This window comes from Mixophyes fleayi, chromosome 5, assembly GCF_038048845.1.
Source record: "Mixophyes fleayi isolate aMixFle1 chromosome 5, aMixFle1.hap1, whole genome shotgun sequence".
In the NCBI taxonomy this organism is placed as follows: domain Eukaryota; kingdom Metazoa; phylum Chordata; class Amphibia; order Anura; family Limnodynastidae; genus Mixophyes; species Mixophyes fleayi.
Genome location: NC_134406.1, coordinates 137,085,772 through 137,108,661, shown reverse-complemented (window position 1 = coordinate 137,108,661; position 22,890 = coordinate 137,085,772). Strand labels below are relative to the sequence as shown.

The 22,890-nt window shown below is 41.2% G+C and overlaps 1 protein-coding gene across 2 annotated transcripts in view; it reads left to right on the top strand.

The window, feature by feature from the left end:
• The window catches only part of AHRR (aryl hydrocarbon receptor repressor), a 284,468-nt gene that overhangs the window by 228,274 nt on the left and 33,304 nt on the right, over positions 1–22,890 (top strand). For both annotated transcript variants that reach the window (XM_075212851.1, XM_075212850.1), the window contains exon 6: positions 6,846–6,975. In XM_075212851.1, the coding sequence (XP_075068952.1) occupies positions 6,846–6,975 (130 nt within the window). The remainder of the gene's footprint in view (positions 1–6,845; positions 6,976–22,890) is intronic.

Here is a 22,890-nt window from a genome sequence, read left to right as displayed (position 1 = left end):
TGGTATGCTGGTCTGTTTTGTAAGTGTACTATATAAATAAGGGAGTTTAACATATCGTGAAGCATGGATTACTGCTAATAGGACATTGATTAAAGTCAGTGACTAGAAATAAGAATGGACTTCACAGAAATATGGAAGCATTCAGTGGACAACTTTTAAATTGATGTCAAGTACATATTCGGAAAAACACCCTTTTATAAACCGTGCGTTGTACACTAGGTACTAAAGCAAGGCCGCTCTGTGCAAGGTCTGCACTTCAGTTTCTTTAATGCAAATATTTTTATTTGTGCATTTATATTTGATGTTAGAGACTTCAATCTCCTTCAAGACATTAAAAGACTTGAGTGAAGAACTGTCATTGTGGCTTTGAATACAGTTTGTCCTTCTTTATAATATAATATATAATATTTATTGCCACTTTGGTTATAACAAAATGCTACTGGTCTGAAAGAGTACAGGATAGCGCTTTCTCTCTGTTAGACATATACTTGCATCCAAAAACCGTGGCTATTTTATGGACTGCATAAGCACATCCTGTAAACAAGGCACCTGATGCAACCACCACATATACAAACCTGCTGTTCAATGTTGTGCCTAGGAAATTCCCTTTTCTCAGTTAAGGGAAGGCTATAGAGTAAAATTGAAGTTAAAAAGTGCAGAAAAAGTGACTTTTCAGTTCTAGTTATAAAGTTGTGAAAAGATTGTGAGTTTACTGTACAATAGTGTGCTAATACCTTCAGTCAGCATTCTATAGAGTTTACTTTTTTCCTTTCTAGTACACCATGGGGTATATTCACTAAACTGCGGGTTTGAAAAAGGGGAGTTGGTGCCTATAGCAACCAATCGGATTCTAACTGTCATTTTGTATAATGAGCTAAATAAATGATAGTTAGAATCTGATCGGTTGCTATAGGCAAAATCTCCCCTTTTGCAAACCCATAGTTTAGTAAACATACTCCCATATTTTTTTACTTTGCATTGTTTTTTTCTACATGGAACCTGTTGTGAAATGTTAACAGCAGTGTTGTTGCTACCTCTAAATTTCTAATGTAAGTGATAATACAAAAAGGCATTTTTATCATGCATCATTTACAGGTGATGACTGCTTAGAATTTGGCACATTGTCTTGCAATGTCTTCAAATAAATCCAATTCACACATTATAGTCATATTAAACCACAATTGCAGCATGTGTCTTACATAATTAATAGCTACATTTGCTAAATTGATTTTAGGATTTTCTTTAAGTAACAATGCCTGTTTTATATATGTTTTCACTTTTAGGTTTTTTTTATATGTATTTTTCCATTGCCTAATAAATGTGTTATATCACTTACAGATGCTTTTCCATCTTCCATAGACGGCTCTGCTACTTTCGGTTGTCACCTAATACAATTACGTTAGCTCTATAATGTAGAGAGGGTGATAGCTGTATTTCAATTTCCGCATCAGTATGTTTGAATCCAAAGCAGGGGATGTATTTCAGATACCAGGCAGTGGAAATGTGCCATAAACAATAACTCTTCAGTGTATCAGTGATATAGTGTAACAGCTATGTAGGAACGGGATTTTAAATAATGATTTCCAAATGTTTGAAAGTTAAAGCTGCAGAACAGAGATGCAAAATCCACAAAGTCAGACAGAACTCTTGTCAGTAACACTTTCATCATCCAGTGCCCAAAATTTTGATCCCAATGATAATTGTAATGATAATTAAATCATTTTAATTTCATATGCATTCCAGCTCATGTTCTCCCCTGGGTTTTATTGCTCTTTGTATCAATAATTAGATAATTTATATGTATTACTATGTTGGTTAACATGGGCTGCAGGATAAATTCAATTGTTTGTCTAACAGCTGCAAATTAAAAGCACTAATTTATTTCAGTGAGGATTTTATTAAACCATTTAATTCCTTCCAATATTCCCTCCAGAATTTAACTGTGTAATTGAAAAACACAATATTGCTATCTGAATGACATACTGTATCTTGTCACTTAATACTGAATGTCTGTTGTATTCCTGTTATATCCTGTAATATAATTATAACTTGTCTTGACACCATACTTATAACCAATTTATACCCATTACAATCTTAATGATTTCAGGAAGACTAATATACCAGTTGTGAATAATGATTGTCTGTTAGGCAGGGCATGCCACCTACTGTCCCTGTATCTAAAGCTGGGTACACACTACACTGTTTTCGTCCAATAATCGGCTCAAACAGCCGATATACGACCGCTCGTTCAAAAGTCGGGTCAGTGTGTGCAGTGACACGATGGTCGAAAGTCTGCCCAAATGGACGATTGTTGCCTCATTTGGTTGGTCGTACCGTTTAATATTTTCGTTCCAATCTCGTTTCCGCTGTGTAGTGTGTATAAACTTCCGACCGATCCACAACAATCCTCCGATACTTCCTCGACCTGGGGGGCGTTTGTATGTTATTTTTTATGTCAATCCCAGTCCCACGTGGTGCGGAATCCGCACATCACAGTCTTGTGTTTTGTATAGATGTGTATTGCACCTGTCTGGCTGCAGACCATTACACGTGTATAAAGCACGTGGATTATTACCCTTTGCATCTATGTTGGCAATCATTTCTCATTTAGCCTTTATAAAGTTTAAAAACCTATGAAAGTTATAAAGTCATACTAACTTTTATTAAATACTATTTATAAAATATTCGGAATAAACCACACAGTGTTAACTCAACAGTTTTATTGCAGGTAAAAAAAATAACAATATAAAATTTGTCTAGTACAATATGAAACGTGAAAAAAAAATTAGTATTACAGTGAAAGGGTGCTACTGGTTTGTGGCACAACAGTTGCAAACAGCATATACATGTCATCAAAAGTATTATCAAGGTTTTTGATTTTTTTTCTTAATGTTGGCAATATTTCCTTTCATTTGTTTAAAATAATCGTTGAGCTTGGCAAAATTTTTTTCTTCTTCCGAACTTTCATCGGATATGACGATGGTATCTATGAAGCAAGAAAATAAAAATGTTTTACCATTTACTTTATATATCTCTAATAAAGTTAATACAAGTTTTATTCCAACACCTGAAATGTGCTCACCTTGTACACTGCTCGAGATCAGTTTGTGTTGTGGTCCCTCTGGCACATTTATTTTTTCTTGTTTTATAACAGGTGTTATTACATCTATGGTATCTACAGTGGCCTTGTCACCGTTTATTCTTGCTTCTGACAAAACAATAATCATACGTTTGCATTGGTTCATCTGACAGTAGAATGAAATTCATAATGTCCTTCAAACAGGTACACTACACGACTACACGGAAGCAAGCAGGAGAAGTGCAGTTGCTTGTTCTTGTTCTTCTGTAGCCATTGTAGGTTTACAAATAGGAATGAATGAAGGGACAGTGTAGCCTTCTGTTTTTATGTTGTTTTGGTAGTTAACTATAGTGAAAGCTCTGCCCCTTTATGCTAATGTCTTTGGTATCTCGTACATTTCCCGCAAATGTCGCTGCAGTGTGTACGAAATTTAAATCATTGTTCACGACAACATGGCTGTAAAAAGTCGCTAAAGGGACATCCGCTCTTCCCTTTATCGTCCTAAACAAGGCTAGTGTGTATGCAGTCCATGGACTGAGCGATCGGACCATCGGTCGCATGTAAAATCTCTCAGCATAAAAAGTTGGTCGAAATTTCTGTAGTGTGTACCCAGCTTAACACACCTTCATTCATCATTTGTTCTGTGAATAATGGGTAGAAGTCCAAAAATTAAATAAAATCAACATAAAACCAAAACCTTTTTAATGCTACCCCTAGAACAGTACTGATCTAGGCATGTGCAGTAGTGTCATTTATAATTACCCAGTACAGTTATATATACAAACACCTACCTTGGTTGTCTAGTCAAACAGATGCTTGCATCCACACTGAGCATGGTGATAATCTAATTATACATTTCATGTACATGATCACTGAGGTTTGGACATTGGGACTCCACAGCACTATCTTGTACAATTTACAACTACTACGAATAGCTTCCGATCATACTTGCTCTCTTTTTCACTTAATATCTTCTATTTCTCTCAAAATACACTGTTAGTAGATGCAATTCCCGACAGGGGACATCAACATCCTGTAGTGACATGTTTTCGTTTCTTTTTTTTAATACATTGTTTTCTGCACACATATCTATCAGCAATGTGCCTTATATGAGATGTGACATTTCATAAAAAAGTACTAATTTTCTGGGCATTTTGTATGGCTTTAAATCAAATATAGTTGATTTTGTTGCTGTTGTTGTTGTGTTTCCTTTTACAGCATTTATTTTCTTTATAAAAAAAATATACCGGTCTTCAAACTTAAATTGTGCAGTATGTGCCAACAAGTATTTCATACATAACAATGACAAATTAGTCACATTGTGTTACTCTTTAAATTAGATATAGATTCACAAAACTATACTAATTTCTTCAAAAAATGACAACCTGTGGATTGCACATGGATGGTTTAAATTGCACAATTGTAATATATGCAGCGTCATTTCAAGTGAAGTTAATTGTTTATTTGAGGTCCATGGGGGCATATTCAATTAGTTTTCGGATTCGCGGTAACGCGCGCGCGTTCTTGCGGGTATTACGGTACCGTATTAACGCAGATTTTCGTTCGCAATCCTATGGGCTGCGAACGAAAATCCACGTTATTGCGGTACTGTGTATTACGTTTCGCGGCTGTTCCGGCGCGTTACCGCGAATCCGAAAGCTAATTGAATATGCCCCATGGAGTCAAAACTCTGTCAAACTCCAAGCCAAGTGGCAGAATATTGCTGAGACATATTTGTGCGATACTGGATATTCTTTTTAGATGGCCCTCAACAAATCACCTTTTATTGTTTCAAATAAAAGCTTTCTATTGTTTTAAATAAAGCAAGGATACTCGTTATCATCATCATCACCATTTATATAGCGCCACTATTTCTGCAGCGCTGTACAGAGAACTCATTCACATTAGTCCCTGCCCCATTGGGGCTTACAGTCTAAATTCCATAACACAGACAGACAGACACACACACACAATAGGGTTAATTTGTTAACAGCCAATTAACCTACCAGTATGTTTTTGGAACATGGGAGGAAACCGGAGTACCCGGAGGAATCCCACGCAAACACGGGGAGAACATACAAACTCCACACAGATAAGGCCATGGTCGGGAATTGAACTCATGACCCCAGTGCTGTGAGGCAGAAGTGCTAACCACTTAGCCACCATGCTGCCCGATAATGGATCAAGCTAATTCCTACTATTGATTTTTGATCTTTACTATACTCTGTGATACAATTTAGGGAAAATGAAGAAATATCCCTTTTTACTGGTGATTCTAAAAGCCATCAACTGAATCCTTCTTCCTCTTTAACCTGGTCAGAAGGGATGAGTCATACCCTTTTTGTTCATATCGATAAGACCATGGTCGGGAATTGAACTCATGACTCCAGTGCTGTAAGGCAGAAGTGCTAACCACTTAGCCACCGTGCTGACCTGTTATAATTTAAATATGATTCTAAAGATTCCTACTCGTGCACTTAGTTGTGTTCAAACACAAATTAAGTACATAATGAATGTACCATACATTATGGCGAATGTGCCCTTAATACTTAATACCTAGTGATTTCCATGAATGTCAGGAAACTGCTAAAAGAGGATTTGTTATAGTCCCTTGTCCATCCACCATTCATTGAGTATTAGTGAAGGCTAAAGGTGCAATTTCAATAAGGATAGAAGATTCCTAATGTTTTTTGTGTCTTTCAGTTGCGTACTATAATACCTAAAGTCATACTTGCCAACTCCCGGAAACAAGTTTCTGGGAGAGGGGGCATGACTGGAGGGTGGGAGGGGGCGGGGCGAGTCCAATCGCTGCATTTTGGCCTCGCCCCCACGATCCCGCCGCCCCCTCCCGCCCTCCAAAATGGCATGAATCACAGAGAATCGCATCAAATGACGCAATTCTCGGTGAACCTGGGATGCGGGAGAAATGCCAGCTCGCCCGGGAGACTGACCCGAATTTCGGGAGTCTCCTGGACTTTCCTTGAGAGTTGGCAAGTATGCCTAAAGTTTCTATTGTTCATGGTGTGTTTAACATGTGGCTGACTGCAACAGCATGTTAAAACCATGGGCACATGAAACTGCCCATGTGCAGGGCCGGATTAAGGGAATGAAGGCCCCTGAGATAAGGGGGCGTCCATTCCCCTGTGAGGGCCCCCCCCCATGGTCCGAGCTGCCCCCCGGCACTTACCTCCTTCTCCGGCGCGCTGTACGCTCTTTACTGAGGAGATCTCGTGATTAGTGAGACTCACAAGATCTCAGTAAGGAGACTACAGCGCGCCGGAGAAGGACCGCAGTGAAAGTGCCCAGCAGCACTGATTGCGCCGGGGGCAGACCAATCAATACTGCTGCTGAGCACTTTCAAGGGCCCCCTGGATGCCAAAATCCCTGGGCTGTAGCCCAGTTAGCCCTATGGTTAATCCGGCCCTGCCCATGTGTAGAAGGTCTGATGCAATTCATAGTGCTCAAGGTGGAACACCATTAGCTATGAATTCCCATGACACCATTACAATCATGTATTCCCATGATTGAACACAGATGAACCAATCTTCTAATCATTGATCTGTGTCCAAATAGAAATACCTTTTGGTCCTGTTCTATGATAAACATGTTATATTAGCTGCTGAAACAAATTGAATATGCACAGTTTCAATGAGCATATATATGCCATTTTATTTCATAATTCTTGTGAACTAATAACAAATTAGACTACATAATCTATGGCATTCTTACTTTAATCTAATGCATTCTTGTTTTGCTGGTATTTCAGACTGATGTCATGCATCAGAATGTCTATGATTACATTCATGTGGATGATCGGCAAGAATTCTGCAGGCAGCTTCACTGGGCTATGAATCCTCAGCAGATGGTGCTTGCACAGGAATCGCAAACAGAAACAGGTTGGTTTGTGTGCACATACTCCTAACAAGAAAAGAAAAATGCAATTATCTATTCAATATCTAAACTAAAAAAAAAAAAATTCTTGTAAATATATATATATATATATATATATATATATATATATATATATGTCTGTATGTGTGTGTGTGTGTGTGTGTGTGTGTGTGTGTGTATATATATATATAGATATATATATACATATATATATATATAAATATTGTGGCAAGAGCCCGCTACTGCTGAAGCACACGCGAACAACTTCTTCCTTTTTATGTAGTTTTATTGTCAGGATGGTAAATGTTTTGACACCGTACAGATTTCACAGCAATACTTGGAGACCCTAAACGCTAGCTAGACATAGCTCAGCTCTCTCAAGACCAGCCAGCTTCCCCAGCGTTGATCTCAGTGCACAAATGATACAAACAAGCTTTTATACCTGATACTTCTCCCCCAGCCTTAGCTTGATGGACAGGTGGCACACCACCTTCTCTTTAAAAGGAAACGCCCCATTACTGGCTCTGTTTTGCACTAAAGAGACACACCCTGTCTGTTTGCTGAGAGGAAGGATTTCTCTGCATGTAAGTTAACCAAACTTAAACTATTGTTTGTTACACATAGGTCTTTACATTCAATCTAGGTGCATTGCTGCACAAATGTTTTACTTTACTTCCCTGCTTTCTCTGCATATTGCCATCTAAATGCCTCCTTTTGTTACATATCCCTCCCCCTAGCGTCTCCAAGTAGGGGGACGCGGACTTCGCGAGGAGCGAGGAGTTTTCGTGACAACGCATCTGCATTTTTGTGTAGAATTCCAGGTCTATGTTCTACTGAGAACTTGAAAGGTTGCAGTGCCAAGAACCAGCGGGTTACCTTGGCATTTACCTCACGGTTGTTCTGCATCCATCTCAATGGTGCATGGTCTGTTATTAAGGTGAACTCTCTGCCTAGGAGATAATAGCGCAGAGCTTCTGTAGCCCATTTTATGGCGAGACATTCTTTCTCCACAGTGGCATATTTTTGTTCCCTTGGAAGCAACTTACGGCTTAGGTACAGGACAGGATTTTCTACTCTATTCTTCTCCTGTGACAAGACTGCACCTAAGCCAACACCAGAAGCATCAGTTTGGAGGAAGAACCTCTGGGTAAAATCCGGTGCTTGTAGCACTGGGGAGGAACAAAGAGCTAACCGAAGATCAGACCAGGCGGTTTCTGCAGAGTCAGACCAGGTTAATCTATCTGGACAACTTTTTTTTAACATGTCCGTTAGTGGAGCAGCTCTAGGGGCGAAGTGGCTTACAAACCGCCTGTAGTAACCGACTAAGCCTAAAAAGGTTCTTAACTGCGACTTTTTTTCTGGTCTTGCCCAATTTTTGACTGCCTCCACTTTATCTAGCTGGGGTTTTACACGCCCTCAACCAACAACGTACCCCAAATATTTGGGTTCTCTCATGGCTATGGCACATTTCCCTGGGTTAGCTGTTAACCCTGCTAACCTTAATGAAGCTAAGACCGCCTCAACTTTGGCTAAATGTGATCCCCAGTCTGGGGTATAAATCACTATATCTTCCAGGTAAGCGGCTGCATAAGCTGTGTGAGGTCGTAGCAATTTATTCATGGCCCTTTGGAAGGTGGCAGGTGCCCCATGCAACCCAAAGGGTAGGACTTTATATTGATAGAGACCATCAGGGGTGTAAAATGCAGTCTTTGGCTTGGCCGTGGAAGTCAGGGGAACTTGCCAATAACCCTTTGTTAGATCAAGGGTTGTCAAATAACAAATAATTGCTACCAGCAAGATTTTCCACCAGTTCATCCACACGTGGTACCGGATAGGCATCAAAATGCGACATACTGTTTAGGCGCCTAAAGTCATTGCAGAACCTAATTGTCCCATTGGGTTTCGGGACAAGCACAATGGGACTATTCCATTCACTAGTGGACTCTTCAATCACATCTAACTGGAGCATCTTCTCGACCTCCTTTCTCACGTCCACCCGTCTGGCTTCGGGGATAACGATATGGCTTCTGCTTTACAATGACTCCTGGCGCAGTGACAATGTCGTGTTCGATTAAGGTAGTGTGCCCAGGAATGGAAGAGAAGACATCCCTGTTCCGGCGAATCATTTCTTCAGTCTGTTGTCTCTGCTGAATGGACAAAGCTGGCTCTATGGGCACTTCAGACTTTTCAATGGCAGTACTCACAATCTGAGGAGAGGTTTCCTCATCATGCCAAGGTTTAAGGAGGTTAACATGGTATATTTGCTCCTCCCTTCTCCTACCTAACTGGCGGACTCTGTAATTGACAGGACCGACAGCCTCTAGAACTTCATATGGACCCTGCCAATGGGCGAAAAGTTTGCTTTCCTGGGTGGGAACAAGGACTAGGACCTTGTCCCCAGGCTTGAAAGATCGAACAACAGCACTTTTATCATAACTTTTTCTCTGTCGTTCCTGAGCCTCTTTTACATGTTGCTGCACAATGGGCCCTATCTTTCCTAGCCTCTCATACATTTGGGACACAAATTGTACCAGATTTGGCTCCCTGGGACCTTGCTGCTCCCACCCTTCTTTTAACATATCCAAGATACCCCTGGGCTGTCTCCCAAACAATAACTCAAAGGGACTAAACCCTGTTGAAGCTTGAGGTACCTCATGGATGGCAAACATCAAATAGGGAATAAGAGTGTCCCAATCTTTTTTCTCTTGAGCCACTGCTTTCCTGAGCATGTGCTTTAAAGTGCGGTTAAAGCGTTCCACCAAGCCATCTGTTTGTGGATGGTATACAGAGGTGTGAAGTGCCTTAACCCCTTAACATGTCCTTCATCAGTTTAGATATGAATGGAGTACCCTGATCTGTGAGAATTTTTTTGGGTATTCCCAAGCGTGTAAACATCAATACAAGTTCTCTAGCTATGGTGCTGGACTTTATGTTTCGTAGGGGAATTGCCTCTGGATACATGGTTGCATAGTCAAGCACCACTAGTATATATTGGTGCCCATTTGCAGATTTTTCCAGGGGCCCCATAAGGTCCATAGCTATCCGTTCAAAGGGAACTTGTACTATTGGTATTGGAATAAGAGGTGCCCTGTACATGGGTTTGGGACAGGTTCTCTGACAAATGGGACAGGACCGGCAATACTTTTTCACTGCCATGTGTACCCCGGGACAGTAAAACTCGTTCTCGTGTTTTATCCTCCCCTAGGTGTCCCCCACAGACATGTGTGTGTGCTGCTTTTAACACTAGGGTTACATAGACCTGAGGAACCATTAATTGTTCTACTTTTTCCCCCTGCACATTAGCAACTCTATACAGGAAATTATTTTTAACAATAAAATATGGTATACCTTCTGCAGGCTGGGCGGCTTTCGCTACCCCATTTACCTCAGTCACACTTTTAAAGGCATGTTCCAAAGTGGCATCATTAAGTTGGTCTCGAGCAAAGTCCTGCAGAAAAACAAAATTGGTATTGCGGACCAGTCCGTATCCTCACTGACAGGCGGGGTGGCCCATCTGCGACATCACTGACCAATGCTAGTTTGGACTGTCCATGTTTCCCCGCAGGTGGATGCTTTTGTGGAACTCCTGCTGTGACTCCCAGGATGGCATTCCGGTTTGGCGGTTCCCAAAGATCGATGTCCAGATGTTGTGGATCTTTAAGCGGTTCCTTTAAGGCATGTCCGGCCGGATCCGCTCACCGAGGACATCATTAAACAGTGGGAAGTCTCGCCCCAAAATGAGTGGATATGGGAGTTTAGGTGATATGGCAGCTACCACCATAACAGTTTTGTCTTTGAGTGTGACTGGTAGTATTGTTCTTTCATACTCCTCTGTTGTGCCATATACGCAAAGAACCTTCACCTTGGGCAACCGAGAAGTTATGGTTTCGGGTAACCAATGAGAGTTCACTCCCCGAGTCAACCAAGGCCATAACAAGGTTCTGGTTGATTAGCACAGTCACCCGGAACAAACAAGGACTTCCTGATGTGGGACTCATGGTAAAACAGCTTGGAAAAGCAGGCCCAATATGTGCCAAGGAACAGTCCATGCATTCCAGTAGTTTAGGACACTCTGCCTTAAAGTGGCCTGGCTCACCACATTCAAAACACTTCAGATTAGACGGCTTTGCACCTGGCCCTCTGTCCGTAGCAAGGATTGTCAAACCTGGCTTTTGGCGTGGCAGCGGCTTTGGCACAAATGCAGGTTCTTTAGTCATTTGCTGTAGCGCACAAAACCTTTCTACCACGGTGGCAAGCTCTTCATAAGTTTGTGGGTCTGATTGCAGAACCCACCTTTGCAAATCGCGGTTCAGCCCCCAGATGCAGTGATCTATCGCCAGAACTTCAATAATCCGAGAAGCCGAATTCTCCTCAGGCTGCAGCCATTTCTTTAAAATTTTAGAAAGCTCAGCCACTTGCGCTCTGACCGGTTTTTCTTTAACATAGCGCCATTGGTGATAGCGCTGGGCTCGGCCTGGCCCGGAAACTCCAATGCGAGCCAATATCTTAGACTTTAGGCACAAATAATCAGAGGCCCGTTCCTCATCTAGATCCATATACGCTCGCTGAGCTTCACCAGTCAGATATGGCGCCAGCTTCTCAGCCCAATCTTTAGGAGGCCATTTTGCCCTTTTTGTAAGTCTCTCAAAGGACACCAGATATGCTTCTATGTCCTCACCTGGCGACATTTTCTGGAGAACAGGACCAAGTGGTTCATTTCTGTCATGTCTCACCTGGCTTAACTCTTCTCTTAAGAGCCTTGTGTTTTCCACCTGTGCCTCGGCAACTCGTAGCATCTGAGCTTGCTGCTGTTGCTGCGCAGCGGCCACATTCACGAGGGTTCTCAGTACTTCCTCCATGTTGACGTCTGCGCGGGTTGGGTAGCGGAAACTTGCTTCCCGGAGTATCCCACTCCTGACACCACTTGTGGCAAGAGCCCGCTACTGCTGAAGCATACGCGAACAACTTCTTTTTTATGCAGTTTGATTGTCAGGATGGTAAATGTTTTGACACCGTACAGATTTCACAGCAATTCTTGGAGACCCTAAACGCTAGCTAGACATAGCTCAGCTCTCTCAAGACCAGCCAGCTTCCCCAGCGTTGATCTCAGTGCACAAATTATACAAACAAGCTTTTATACCTTATACTCCTCCCCCAGCCTTAGCTTGATGGACAGGTGACACACCCATCTTCTCTTTAAAAGGAAACGCCCCATCACTGGCTCTGTTTTGCACTAAAGAGACACACCCTGTCTGTTTGCTGAGAGGAAGGATTTCTCTGCATGTAAGTTAACCAAACTTAAACTATTGTTTGTTACACATAGGTCTTTACATTCAATCTAGGTGCATTGCTGCACAAATGTTTTACTTTACTTCCCTGCTTTATCTGCATGTTGCCATTTAAATGCCTCCTTTTGTTACAATATATATAGTACCACTGACAAGTGAAGTGAATAGCGTGGATTATCTCGTTGGTATCTGTCAGGGGGTGGATATATTAGGCAGCAAGTGAACAGTCAGAGTTGATATGTTGGAAGCAGGAAAAATACTCAAGCGTAAGGATCTGAGCCAAATTGTGATGGCTAGATGACTGGGTTAGAGCCCCTCCAAAATGACAGGTCTTGTGGGATGTTCCCGATTATGCAGTGGTTAGTGCCTACCAAAAGTGGTTTAGGGAAGGAAAAACGGTGAACCACTCAAGGCTCAAAGATGCGTGTGAAAAGCAAAGACTAGCCCGTCTGGTCCAATCCCACGGAAGAGCTACTGTAGCGTAAACTGCTGAAAAAGTTAATGCTGGTTTTGGTGTCAAAACAAACAGCACATTGCAGGTTGCTGAGTACGGGGCTGCGTAGCCACAGACCGGTCAGAGTACCCATGTTGACCCCTGTCTACCACCGAAAGAGCCTACAATGGGCATGTGAGTGCCAGAACTGGGCCATGGAGCAATTGAAAAAGGTGGCCTGGTCTGATCAATCACATTTTCTTTTATATCATGTTGATGGCTGGGTGCATGTGCGTCCTTTATCTGGGGAAAAGATGGCCCCAGGAGGCACTATGGGAAGAAGGCAAGCCAGCTGAAGCAGCTTGATGCTCTAGGCAAAGTTCTGCTGGAAAAACTTTTATCCTGGCATTCATGTGGATGTTACTATGACACGTACAACCTACCTAAACATTGTTGTAGACCAAGTACTACATGAAAAAAACAGACAGTATTTAACTTATGTGCAAAACAGAATACTAATTTGCACCCCTTGCATTGTAACATGGTTTTGTCCAGGAGACTGAAATAAGAAGTTTTTCAAGTTAAGATCCTCAATGAATCAGGCCCCTGGTTGTTATTCACATCTTAAAGGGTTCTGAAATGTACAGTCTCCACCTATTGAAGTTCATTACATTATTTGATCCAGCAAAGCAAATCTTAGGCACATTACTGTGGCTGGTCTGCTTTCTCCACGGATCACTGTGATTCACCCATGTCCATCAAGCCAGTTCACGGAGCAAAAATATGGTCATCTCACAGTCATCCCTGTTTTGCCTCACTTATGTGTGTATGACCATGACTTGCCTTCGTATTTCCAGCTGCTGGTGTCTAGATGTGTATAAATACATGCATAAACTAGGTGTGTGTGTGCACAATTGGAAATATCTAAATAGGTTTACACATAAGTGTACTATATTTTGAAATGAACATTTATTGTGGTTGCTGCTACAGCAAATGAAAGACTATGAAAACAAGAAGCCACAAAAAGTCTTTACCTCAAGACTCACTTGGCACCATACCATTATGTTGTGAAACCCTCAGCAGACAGATACGGTTAAAGGTACTTTTAGCTGTGATCTAATGTTAATTGTCTGTGGTGCATATTTAAACCACTGCAATGCTAATGAAAGATGTACTGAAACTCAGAGACGGTATTCATCATCGCCCACTTAATTCTCTATGTTGAGGAATTAGTCATGAAACAATACTTCAGATTTGATGCTCAACTTTTTATTTAAATAGAGAAAAAAATAAGGAGGAGATGCCAACATTTCAGACAAGATGTGGTGAAATTGTAATATGTAGTTATAAAGAAGTGAGTTAAAGTGACTGATACTTGCCTTTTAACACTAGACAAAGCAAACACCAGAAACATACAAGTATCCAAATGAAATTAAGGTTTTGTATTATTAGGAGCAGGTAGTATGTACAATGTTAACAGGTGTGCTCATATATTAAATCACTTGTACTACTTACAGTACATATCTATACCATATGATTAATATTGGAACCCAAGTGTGGTCCCATACACAGAAACAATGGCACAGACAATGTATGTCACTTTGCAAAACCCAATACCTTACAGAGTGCTGAAAAATAAGATAACCAATTACAAGGAAGTCAGGAAGTTGAAGTCTTCTATACCAACATCCCTTATAGGTTAATGTCCCCAATAAGGCTGTGTTTCTGCCATTTTATAGGGAGTGGAATTTGTAGTAGAAAGAGAAAGGTCGTAATACCATTCAATAGATTATTGGTACAACCCCACCTGGAATACTGTGTTCAGTCCTGGAGGTCTTATCTCCAGAAGGACATAAATAAATTAGAGATTGTGCAAAGAAGGGCACGTAAAAAGGGGCATGAACTAAATGACAAAAAACTCAGGAAAGACTGAATGGGTTATAGCTTAGTGCAGAGAAGATATGAGGGATAGGGTAGAAGCTTGCAAAAATCGCAATGTTTTAACAAGGTACAAGGAGGTAGCATGTTTCTACTAACTGGTAAATTGTTGGGATATGGGGATTGGGAGAAAGGGAAATTAACAGTTGGCTGAATGTATGGGGGTATGTCTTTGTAATATTTGCCTGGCGATGGGTGATATCTGTGCAGCAAATGGCTGGTAATTGAAATGTATGTTTGCAGTATATTGCAGGCAATTGCAAATGGGATGGGGGTGTCTGTGCAGCATATAGCTGACAATTGGAGGATATCTGTGTAAGTGATAGCTGATAATGGGGACATTTCTCTGCATTGTATGGCTTGGTTGGTTTTCTCTGTATATGTCTAGCAGTGGAGATACCTGATTGCTTGTTTTCGCTCTGAACGTAAATGTAGATACACCTTTTGCAGACATATTATTTGCACCACGCTGATGACGTTGCCAATCGTCAGCACAAACTAATCGCTTATGATTGACTGATTGCGGTTTCACCTTTGAAACTTCTGTGTGCTTTCTTCATTGATCATGCCTATATTATAGGATTTTGTATGTTATACCTGGTGTATTATATAAAGTCTACTAGCAAATGCGTTTTTCCTTATGAAAACAAATGTTTAAAATGAAGTTTCATTGCGCTTAAGACATGGTTCTGTGTATCTTGGTGTAAGTAAACCTGCCATTAATCTGGCGCACATCTTTAGATGTTATTTTTGCAGGTGCATTTTTTTTCATGTAAATTAAGCCCAAATTGCATTCAGTTCTGCATCACCCCCCATATGTCTGGTGATCATGATGCTTCGCTGGACAAAAAAATGGAGGTAATTTGCTGGGAAGGGGAGTGATTTGTTGTGGTGGCCAGTGGTCGAAGTGGGTTGATATGTGCTGACACTTCTTCCCCCTTGCTTTGAGGCTGAACAGAACTTCTTGGTGTTTTAAACTTTGTGGGTCTTGTGGACCCCTGTAACTAGGAAGTGCCTAAGAGTTTTATCTCCCGTGTTCAACTGCTTTTTGAATTTCTGAGCAGCTGGGGCAGTTTCAGGCTGAAGTCTACACATTTACTGGCAGGCGCGTCTTGCAGATCATTTTCATTGCTGTTTTCCTCGCTTGCAGTGTCTCCACATGTGGTGGAACGTGCCACTTGTGCACTGAAGATATTAGTTAACAGGAGGAAGACTGGTTATGCTAAAATGACCCTCCCCCCCACTTATGTACAATGAGGAATTCAGTGTGGAGGAGACACACAGAAGAGCCGGCACTTTTTGACAGCCAGAACTTTCTGACAGCTCTGCAAGGAGCTGAAGGCATAGAAGCTGTTCAGATTGGGAGCTTTTCTCTGATGCTCAACATTCTGTATCAGATCAGGATACTCCCACTGGAGTGATGCCACTCTGTGCCCTGAATATCAAGAACCACAACCTGTCCATGCTGAGCTCTTGCTACAACTGACTGTGCCATTTTGACCCCTGCCCAAACTCTTCCCTGACTATGGCAGATTGCAATGCACTGATTCCCTTTTTCTGTCATCCATAGAACATAAATGATAGAGGATACCATGACACTTATCCCTCCTGGGTATGATCATGCGTTACAGGATTACCCAGGCAAGAGACCCTATTTCTGCTGTGTATCAGTGTGGCACTCTGGGGCTACTTCTTCCACAAGGACGATGTGAGACCATTGTGAAATCCAGCTGGAAGACGGGGCAAATGTTGAAGGGGAAAGTGGCAGAGATCATACGGATTAACTGGCTCAGAGGTCTTGATTTTCCGGAGGCAGAGTTCTCTAAGACCTGGAGGTTCAAGAGCAACAATATGGCTGGATACTCTATCCAGGACCAGAGTGCCCACATATGATGGCTATGAAAGGGAGTTATGTATAACAAAGGATGTTGAACTCTCCGACTTGCTTAAGAAGTGAGACAAGGTATGGGACTTGCCCATGAAGTCTGCCAGCTGTAGGTTTGCTCTTGTGGAACTAAAAACTACAGAGTAACCTGCCAGCCCAGGTACTTGTAGTTCCACAAAAATTACAGAGACACAGCTTGTCTAACTCCTGCCACAATAGCTATATTCTGCATGTGTGTGCCCTGTAAACACGTTATTTACACTAAATATAGCTATCATATATTCTGCTGAGGAAAAGATTAGACACCAGACTGCCTTTCAAAGACAAAGCAGCTCAAGTTTTCTGCAATACTAGAAATGACCATGCTACACCTTTTTATGTTGTAAACAGTATTTTTGGACTGGTTAGAAGATACCTTTAGCCTCTACCTGCATTGCCTTCTGAATGAATGAATAAGAAGTCAGTTTAAAATAATTTCAATCTAAAACAAAATCTCTCTCTGTCAACGATGCATACACTGTATTCAAATGAAGATATCTACCATAGATTGACTTGCTATACATTTAGTCCTCTGAGGAAGTTATTATTAGTTCAAAGAAACTAGTTAAATTGAGATTTTATTTACTCTGTGTATGACCTATATGATATTACTCATGAGATTCTATAAGTGTGTATACCATCAGCCATGTGGGACTGGAGGAAAGAAGCATTGAGACCAGAGATTGTAGAGTTGGGACGCATGTACCTGGCTGTTACAGCACCTTCACTTTGTTACACACTTACCTGTCCCCGTTCCAGTGCCGTGATCTCCACTGCTTCCAGGTTTTGGCCGGGCGGTCACATGACACAGGAGGCGGGGAATTCAAAGATGCTCTATCAAAACTCTGCTCTGACGCCTGGGCAGCATCAGAGCAACTTTCTCCTGTTCCTGACTAAACATTTCCTGTGCTTCCCAGTGAACCTTGCTGATCTTCCAGACTCTGTTCCAGTGTACCAGACCAGGCTTGTTTGACCACGTTACCTCTTTGCTCCAAGTGTACCAGACCCAGGCTTGATTGACTACGTTGTTTCTCTGCTCCTGTGTACCAGACCCCGGCTTGCTGACCACGTATAATCTCTGCTCCAGTGTACCAGACCCTGGCTTGCTGACAACAGCTATATCTCCCACATCCTTACCTCTAGAGGCAGACCAGTGGACCGCGACCTGCGTTCCTCCGCAGCAAAGCCCATTCCGCCTTGCTGCAGTTCTTGGTGAACACCAGGGGGCCCGCACCACTGGCTGGCCAGCGCTAATCTAGAGTAAGGCAAGTACTCCATATTTATTATTTATTTACTGCACGATACACAAGTGTTACAGTGTTGCTCTGACCACAATATGGATACTTCTGGAGACCCTTCTCCTAGTGATTTGCGCCAACATCTGTTAGGAAGGGTAGAGAAGCAAGAGGCCAATCAAGAGCAGCTGCTTAAATTTTACAAGGACTGTCAGCCCGAATGGATACCTTGCAGACAACCTTAGTAGCGCCAGGGACGGCATCAGCTCCCATACAGGCTCCCACTGTCGCCGCCTTATCTACAGGTGCGGCTTCATCTCTACGTATTCCTAACCCACCTAAGTTTGATGGGGACCCTAAGATATGTAGGGGATTTTTAAATCAATGCGCTATACAATTTGAGCTCCTTCCCGGAAATTTTCCGTCTGAAAAGGCTAAAGTAGCATATATCATATCCCTCTTGTCTGGTCAGGCTCTAAGCCTGGGCATCCCCGCTCTGGGAGAGAGATGATCCTTTACTACATAACTACTCCAATTTCCTTTCTACCTTTAAGAAGGTTTTTGATGAGCCCGGTAGGGTTGCCAACGCAGCTACCAGTATCCTTCGTCTCCGACAAGGAAGCCTTTCTGTAGGTCAATATGCTGTACAGTTTAGGACAATGGCCTCAGAGCTCCGGTGGAATAACGAAGCCTTAATAGCTACCTTTTGGCAAGGTCTTACAGACCGAATTAAGGACGAATTAATCTCCCAGGAACTTGCTACCTCTTTTTCTTGGAGTTCTACTTGCCACAGTAGTTGTTTGACTAAAGTAACCCCTATTTTGTCCAAAATCAATGCTCAACTGGGCAATCCTCAAATATTGCCAATTCAGTACCAAATTTTTTCAGATGTCTTCTGTGAACAGGAGGCCACTAGACTTCCACCTCATAGAATCTGGGACTGCGCTATTAATCTCCAACCTGGTAAACCCATTCCCCGCGGACGTATTTTTCACTTATCTGTTCCAGAGACCAACGCAGTATCCGAATACATTCAAGAAAATCTCAAGAGAGGGTTCATACGAAAATCATCATCTCCAGCAGGGGCAGGTCTCTTCTTTGTAAAGAAGAAGGATGGGGCCTTCGCCCTTGTTGATTACCGTGCCATCAATTCTATCACGGTGAAGAACAGATATCCCCTACCATTGATCTCTGAGCTCTTTGACCAAATAAAGGGGGCCTCCATTTTTTCCAAGTTGGACCTAAGAGCGGCATACAACCTAATTAGAATAAAAGAAGGGGATGAGTGGAAAACAGCTTTTAATACGCGAGATGGACACTTTGAGTACTTGGTAATGCCTTTTGGGCTATGTAACGCTCCTGCTGTTTTCCAGAACTTTATGAACGAGATCTTCCAAGATTTACTCTATCAGTTTGTAGTTATCTACCTAGATGACATCCTTATCTCCTCCCCAGACCTTTTATCTCATCGCAGACATGTAAGAGAAATATTGAGTAGGCTTCGAAGGTATCAGTTATACTGTAAACTCGAAAAATGTGTGTTCGAACAAAAAAGACTTCCCTTCCTAGGATATATTATATCCGAAACTGGCCTTCAAATGGCCCCATCCAAGCTTAAAGCCATCCTGGATTGGCCACAACCATCAGGCCTTAAGGCTACTCAGCGATTTCTAGGATTCTCGAATTATTACCAACAGTTCCTCCGCAGCAAAGCCCATTCCGCCTTGCGGCGGTTCTTGGTGAACACCATGGGGTTCGTTAGACTCCGCACCACCAGTGGGCCAGTGCTAATCTAGAGTAAGGCAAGTACTCCATATTTATTACTTATTTACTGCACGTTACACAAGTGTTACATACACATCAGTATTTAAACATTTTATCTGTTGATAGGATATATGTTTTCAAAGTGGACTTTTTGCTAATCACAAGTGGTCTCTTAACTATATGCAATAATGATTGATAGCCATTCTGTTTATGAATACAGGAAATGTATGCCCTGTGGATGAGACATTTGTTCCTAAACAGCTCCCTCAACATATATAAAATGTACTGCTTTCTGTTATTGTGCATCTGGACTAGAGATTTCTAATTGATAAGTACTGATCTGCTGTATTCAGTCTGAAAATTTGTATACAGATGAAAAGGAACTAATTATCTTTTACAGCATTTGTTCAAACTGCTCCATGCCGTATGTTCTGTTGATGGGATATTTGTGGCATTTTCAAAATATAGAACGTTGATTGTTTGCTTTTATGGTGCATTGAGATTTCCCTACTGTATGCAGTTTGAAAATGTATATGCAGAGTTATAGCAGCAAAATATTTAAGTGTAGGTCTTGGGGTTAAGGTTTTTATGGTCAAATGTATTGTTTGTGTTTGTTAATAAACTGATTTATCAGATCCATGGACATTTTATTTTTTAATACATTTTATTTCTTGTTACATATTATTTTATGCTGCTTTATAAATTTGCCACTATATGTGGTCAATTTAAGTGCCACAATAACAGGGATCCAGAACCTGAACATAATAATCTGGGCCCATTCAAGGTAATAGCCATCTCTTGGATAATGCACAGCAAATAAAGCAATATCAGGGACTGCGATCATAGAGATGATCTTAGCGCAATGTGGAGCTTCCAAGCAGAAGAGAAGGAACAATAAGGAACAGGTAAGGGAGAAATATGTGGGATCCCTGTACAAGAGGTATTTGACTGTGCGAGGCAGGGGAGGGCTGGCAAATTTTGGCCTGGGAGCAAGACTCGACTCAGCAGCCTATTAGATACATTTTAAAGGAGAAATATGCAAGTGACCCAGTGACCCAGCCCAAGGTAGCCCATCATAGGACTGACCCAGGAGGCAGATTCCCCCCGCCCCCTAGCCAACCTGCACCTGGTGCAAAAATTGGGTTGAGAAAATAGATGTTTGTATGTGTGCAATGTGGTTTAGGATTGCTCAATGGGGGATTTCTATGCAATGCAGCTTCCTTACCCCACTATATATTACAGCCTCAGACAGCATTATAAACTGGGCAATACAGATTGTGTATGCAAATTAACAGGGGCCCTACTCATATATTGGAATGAGGCTCAGGAACCTCCAGATGCCACTGTTCTAAGCAGAGTTCCAGGTGTTGGGTGCTTTTTTAAAGGGCTATTTAAGGGGTACTCTGAGTGTATGCCTACTTTCCATCTAAACCATATTTTATATATTTTCATATTATTACAGCATGAAAGAGTCTCAGTAACCTAATGCTGATTCTTTACATTCCAATACACAACCCATTAACCCAAAACATAATAAAATGCTAGAGAACATCAACAACTTAGAAATTATATTAATATTTATGATTTATTATTTTTATTCATATGTAGCAAATATCTAATAATATAATTATGTACACAGTACTCTAATATTTACTAAATAGTTTGCCATTACATGTAAGAGTTGAACAAATAGATCAACATAAAACAGGCAATTTACAAAGCTGTGCAGACCAACTGTAAAAATGCTGTTGTGACATTTTTACCTGTTGCGTATATTTGTACTGTAAATGCTTGGCTTACTGTGTGAAAATAGGATATGCAAGGCTGCAAAATTGTGCTCCTAATGATGAGAGGAGCTAGGAGGATTTGTTCACTCCATGGTGAATGTGGACTAGGTACAGGTTTGCGTCTTGTATTGTGCCCACATGCAAAATAAAATCATGTGTTCCAGGATGTGATATTTACATCAAATCTAAGGGATGGAGATTGTGCATTTATGGGGGCCACTTTCTTCTAGCAAATCAAATTGATTTTAACACACCTTGTATTTGGCAGACTGTGCATAAGCCTATACCAGTAATGGGATGCCTTTTACACTATCCAGGAGTAAATTATATGCGAAACACCATTTAACAACAGTACAAATACAGATATGATACATGAAACGAAGACAGGTATTATGGCCCTTTATTCTCATATCTTCATTAAGACATACACAGAGATGTCAACATGTGATGAACACAGGAAATCAGGGGAGAAAATAAATGAGACTTTGCCAACAGTATTTGAGCCCAAGGGGCTCAAATAGGGTTTATCTAATGTGGGCATTGTTTTATACATATATTTAAAATTCTTAATCGATACATAAAAACAATACAGCCCATCTGAACCATATTCAGTGCAGGGCCAACATTTTACCAATATATAGTACATAGAGCATTCTAGTGACCACTCTGTAATATAGAGAGCATTCTACTGACTATACAATACAGAAAGGAATCCAGTAACTGATATACAATACCATTAAAGAAACACAGTTTATATTAATGACTGCTATGCAATACCAACTGTATTCTAGTGTCCCGAGGCTTCCAGTGGCTCCACAATGTACACCCGTTAAATATCTGGTGGCTTTCTAATGCAGTGCTCATTTCTTGAATGGCTACAAAACTCAGGCACCATATGTTTACTTACCCATCTTGCTTTCTTTAACTATACTGAAAAGCTGTCATTCCCAATATATAGACCCCAGCATTTAATTGGTGGACAGCCCTGGTCATTTACCAGTGCTTGGAGCCAAAGCAATTGTGAATGGGAACATATTTACTCATTATGTCCAGATCTCAGGAAATATGGCAGATTGGGGGGTAAACTGTGAAAATGATATGAAATGTGGGACACTGAAATATTTAGACCTGAACTGCATATTAGTAGAAAAATCAGAAAGTTTTAACTAATTAAAAGGGTGTTCCAAATGTCAGAATAGATACAGGGCTTAGAAGTATTTTTTCTAGCATACATAGTCCTATCTGGGGCCACAGTCCTAAAAGTGCATGTATTTGCATGGCGGTACTCCCCAGAAAGTGAAACTAGAATTGCACCTAGGTGTATATACATTGTGCACTTACATAGGTTCATTTACACACAATTAAATGCACTGCACATCTATATATTTTGCAATTGGCAGATAATCCTTGTTTTTTAGTGTTTAAAATGAGAGCTAAATCCAGTGATTTAGCACTGTTTGCGAAAATATAAACAATGAATGGTGCAGTTTCAATAAAAAAAAATAAAAACTTATCACACCATTGGTCACCACAAACTCAGATTTACATATT